This window comes from Drosophila obscura, unplaced genomic scaffold (assembly GCF_018151105.1).
Source record: "Drosophila obscura isolate BZ-5 IFL unplaced genomic scaffold, ASM1815110v1 contig_109, whole genome shotgun sequence".
NCBI lineage: Eukaryota > Metazoa > Arthropoda > Insecta > Diptera > Drosophilidae > Drosophila > Drosophila obscura.
The window spans coordinates 921,132-925,830 of record NW_024542690.1 but is presented as its reverse complement, the minus strand read 5'-3'; the positions used below and the strand labels follow the sequence as shown (position 1 = coordinate 925,830).

Below are 4,699 nucleotides of genomic sequence, written 5' to 3'. Positions count from 1 at the left end.
TCTTAATATCTTCATTCTGGCTATAATAATTATTATATTCATTATAATCATCCGATCTGAACCATATTTGGCATTCTGGTAGATATGGCCGTCCTGGGCGACACTGTTTTCTCTGTTGTTTGTATCTTCAAAATTATGGACACCACAGATATTGTATTTTTGTGGTGGGGAAGTGGGTAAGGCGAAATTTTGAAATGCACTTGTAACATTGTTATATCACATAGGTCTGGAAACAAAATTTGGTTGCTCTAGCTCTTATAGTCTCTGAGTTCAATGCACTCATCAAGACGGACGGACAGACATGGCTATTTCAGCTATTTTTGCTGATCAAATATATATATACTTTATGGGGTCGGAAATGTTTCCTTCTCTGCGTTACAAATACACTTTGACCTCAAATCTAATATACCCATTAACTCTTCTAGTACGGGTATAGAAACACTTTTTGTTGTCGAAATGTCAGGAGTTGAGCACAACCCTCACAACTCAAGAAGTCTCGGCCCTAACTGGATTACAGCTTTATGAAGAGTTGAATAATTACAGCATATCAAACCAGCACCCATGAAACGGCCATTGGAAGATCTTCAATATACTGTCTACGAAAATGTTTTAGATGCCAGAAGGGTGCTAAGATCTAGTATATCGTTATACTCTTTGGTTGTCTTATCTATCGAAAGCAAGATTGCTACTCAGCTTGACTCAGCCTGACCGAAAAATATCGAAAAATTCTCCAAAGCCCCTTAAGTAAGTTTCTTGTAGATAATACTTTAAAAACTTGGTTACTTTGGCTACTAACTTTGGCTATTTTTGTATTGCTTTCTTCATCCCAGAACAAATCCATTAACAAAATATGTTTTGGTTTGGTATATTCTAAACATAGTACTCAGACTGAAACGATTAATCAAAGATTGAGATGAAGACTAGAGTAATTATGAAGCTACCTAACAGAAAATAACAATTTTCTATGTTCGCCCGAGTCCGTTGCTAAAAAATTGCGGCTACTTTTTCAGGCAATCCCACGATATATGGAACCCTAAAACGTTCTAATATCCACATATTCCATATATGTATTCGCTAAAATTTTACACGATGCAAAACTGAAGTAATCAAGGATCTTGACTACTATCCAATATCTGTTTCAAAATTAAAAAGAATCCGAACTCAACACGCCAAAAATATATGTATAATATATTAACTTACAATATATTGTAATTTTCTCGATTTTATGCAGATCATTTTTATTTACCTAATTTTTGTTGTTATATTATTTAACGATCATTACATAAAACAGTTACTGGCAATGTTTTTACTCTAACAGCCCCTTACCATTTATAGTACATGAAACCTTTTTGTACGATTCGTATCAGTATTATTCCAATGATTCCAGTATATTTCATGATGTTAAAAGGGCTAAGAACGCATTTATCCAGCGCAAGAATCGAACTTTTTAAGTTTTGAAAGATTTTGATACTTCCAAGGTATTCCTTTTGTAAACTAATAGCTACCAATAAATGTGGTTTATTCGTTTATTGGGCATGCATTTGATTTTGTTTGTCAGTTACTTTCAGCTCATCAGTAAATAATATAAACATCCTTCTATCTTCAAAATAAATACAATATGTATGGGTAAAAAGAACATGAAACATAACATAAGTTTGCTTATAGCATGTTACAGCTTGATTTACTTAATGGAAGAACTTTATTGGCGAACGATACAATTGCTGATGCTGGTTGCGAGAAGGCTAAATCGCAAAAAATGTGGCATTGGTTGTCCTTTGTACCGGTCATCGGACGGGCTACGAAAGCAAATATTGACTTGTTCACTGATCGCTGCAATCCTTCGTCGCTTGCATTGACACTCCAAAATCGTTGATTAGGGTCCATGCTAAAGTGAGAAATATTCTGTGCTGCATAATGTCGGCGAAAAAAAGTTTTACGGGTGTTGTCGGTCAATGTAATGCCTTCTTGCGATATTTTTAAATGCACTTCTATTGGAAGGGAATATTTGGCATCCAAGTACATCTGATGAACGGATTTACGAACGGCCTCGAGCCCAGTAAGCGATTCCGTATCGCACTGGTACAAGTAAAGCACGTTGCATGCAGCGCCCTGTACAAGAATCTGCTTTTGTCTGGATATCAGATCATTGTCGCGAGAATACAGGAGCAGGTCCTGGTCCGGTATAATAAGAGTGCATGGCAGAGCTAATTTGTTAATTGAGTGCTGATAGACAAAGGCTGATAAGGACGTAAATATTGGTTCGTTTACGCATCCCTTTAGACGAATGCCTCGATTCGTAGGCTCTAAAAGAAAATGTCGTACCAACTCATCCCCGTTGCCTGATATACTCGTACTAGGTACGCCTGGTGGAGCTTTCGCAACCCGCAACACAAGCCCATATGCATCGCGATATGTGGTCGAATTTCGTATGAGAAATGTCCCGACCTGTGCGGTACGCAGCAGCTGCACAGCCTCTTCTCGAGTCATATGTGGCTTGTACCAAAATTGTGATGAATCTTTGGCAAACTTCACCAAATGTGGCTCCACATCTTGAGTAATACTGGGTTGTGCCACAAAACCCTGCTCTTCAGATGTTGCGCATTTTGCAGTTCCTGATGGGTACGGGCTGATACATCGCTCACTGTTGACCAAATTCTGAGCAACCGGAAACGTTGGCGTCTCCGGACGTTTCTTTTCTACCACAAGCTGGGTGGAATCAAAGCTTTCTGAGCTTTGGGAAGGGCATAAAGCAGCTTGTGTTGAATCTGTGAAGCCTATGTATTTTTCCTGTTTGGACCCATTTATATTTTGCGTGGAAAGAATGGTTTTATTGAGCTTCTCATGCAGCTCATCGAAATCTTTTTGTATGGATGCTTTTTGTGCCAACTTAGTTGCCGCATTATTTTGTTCTCGCAAAGATTTGTCTTTTCGTTCCATCAACATTTCTTCAAATTCTTGTCGTGAAGGCGTCTTCCTTAGCACAGGGCGAGATGGCGAAATGCCGGGTCTTGTGCTTTTACGAGTGCTTGAAGGACTGCTTGGGTAGGTGCTTTGAACACGTTTTGCACTTGGTGTTTCAAAAACGTCCTCTGACGGGACATGGCTTAAGTCGCTGGTACTGAATCCCACAGGCACGTTCCCATACGTAAAGGGTTGAGCATTTTCACGTGCATGGTATGGTATATTTTCTGTGTCATCTGATTCCGGACTTGTGCGATTTTCAATACAGGGAGCGATCTCACCCACAGGAATAAGTCCATACACTGTTGTCATTTTGACCTTGTTCAACTTATCAGCGTCTTAATCTCTAAAAAAAAAAGGATTTTAATTATAAAATAAAAAAGAAGGAAAGAGAATTCGAGCTACAGCACCAGGGGTCCGTGAGATCAATCGTTCATTTAATATTAATATCTCAATAAGAGAAAAAGTGAATATTAAGTTTGATTACACTACTCGATAAAATCGAACTTATTTTTTCCTCAACGATCCAAACCGACTTTTTCTGATAGATATTACATTACATTACATTTTTTTTAAAGAATTATGGTTTTTACCTATGGCAGAACTTTTTTTTGAAGAATTTTTGAGGTCTGGTATTTTTTTTAAAGCTTTTTTCAGAGGTAACGCTTCTTTTTTCACATAAGTCTAGTATCTTACGTCTGGTTGTAAAGAACTTTGCTATTTTGAAAAGATAATTAAAACAAAGTTCTGCCATGGAAAAAAAAATATATCATCAAACCATTTCTAAGCTCCAAATCTTTAAGAAAAGTTGGTTTTGTTCCTTGAGGAAATCTCGTGTCGATTAGTGTTATCTAAATAAATAGAAAAAAATCTCTTCTAAGAACTTGGTTGTTGACAGATAGTTCCTACACAGCTACGTACATATATGTACATATATATGTATGATATATTGGGCGGGTCGAATGCGTCTGAGTCAAACAAAACAAAACGCTTCAAAACTGAGTTAGTGGTTTGCTTATGAGAAGATACACAGACCATCCTAGGGAATACTAGATCGACATTTCTTGGAGTTTGACGATGCTATCTTCTAAATAGTAGTAACAAACATTTGGTTTATAATACCATACCACCCTAACTGGGTGTAAAAACAGCACTCGCATGAGCAATTTTGTACAATTCTTCTTTGATTTTTTAAGTTATTCACAAGTTGTTTCAGAATAATGAACGCTGCTTCAAATTGCTTAAATGCCACTTCAATTTGAGTTTTGGTCGCCGTATTGAATTACTACATATTTACATGTGTTCCAAAATTTCGTTCATCCATCGATCATTCCCAATATGAAAATACCACTACTGCTAAATTTTTGTATTTCTCTGTACATCCGCATAATACCGAATTTTAATAATTTAATTTGAAATAAATGTTGCAAACGGTCTGGCGGGCCTTTATTGGTACCCTACGAGTATCATATGGTTTTCAATTTTATTCAATACAAAATGTTAATTTAAGCACAAAATTGTTGGGTCAGTCATGATCGGTCGCCATGGATCTTTAGCTCACTTACAAGTATTCGCTGAAGAAGAAATATCGAGCCTATTTTGGTGTATCGTCGTTTATTTATATGTGTGCATATATAGAAAAGTATGTATCTGCAGCATGTACAATTCTATATATTTGTATTCGTGTGAATCGGCACCACTTTGTCCGTGCTTTAAAAGCGCGTCCGACATGAACAGA

At 37.1% G+C, this 4,699-nt stretch overlaps 1 protein-coding gene across 2 annotated transcripts; it reads right to left on the bottom strand.

Moving 5' to 3' along the window:
• Nucleotides 1-1,228: 1,228 nt before the first annotated feature.
• Nucleotides 1,229-4,699, bottom strand: LOC111068958 (tensin homolog). Of its 2 annotated transcripts, none has more exons than XM_022358774.2 (2): nucleotides 4,527-4,699; nucleotides 1,229-3,307 (listed from the first exon to the last, which is right to left on the bottom strand). In XM_022358774.2, the coding sequence occupies exon 2, from the start codon at nucleotides 3,271-3,273 to the stop codon at nucleotides 1,660-1,662; it is 1,614 nt and encodes a 537-aa protein (XP_022214466.2). In that variant the 5' UTR covers nucleotides 3,274-3,307; nucleotides 4,527-4,699; the 3' UTR covers nucleotides 1,229-1,659. The 2 variants fall into 2 exon arrangements, with proteins under 2 accessions (XP_022214466.2, XP_022214467.2); XM_022358775.2 differs by lacking the exon at nucleotides 4,527-4,699 and adding an exon at nucleotides 4,259-4,372.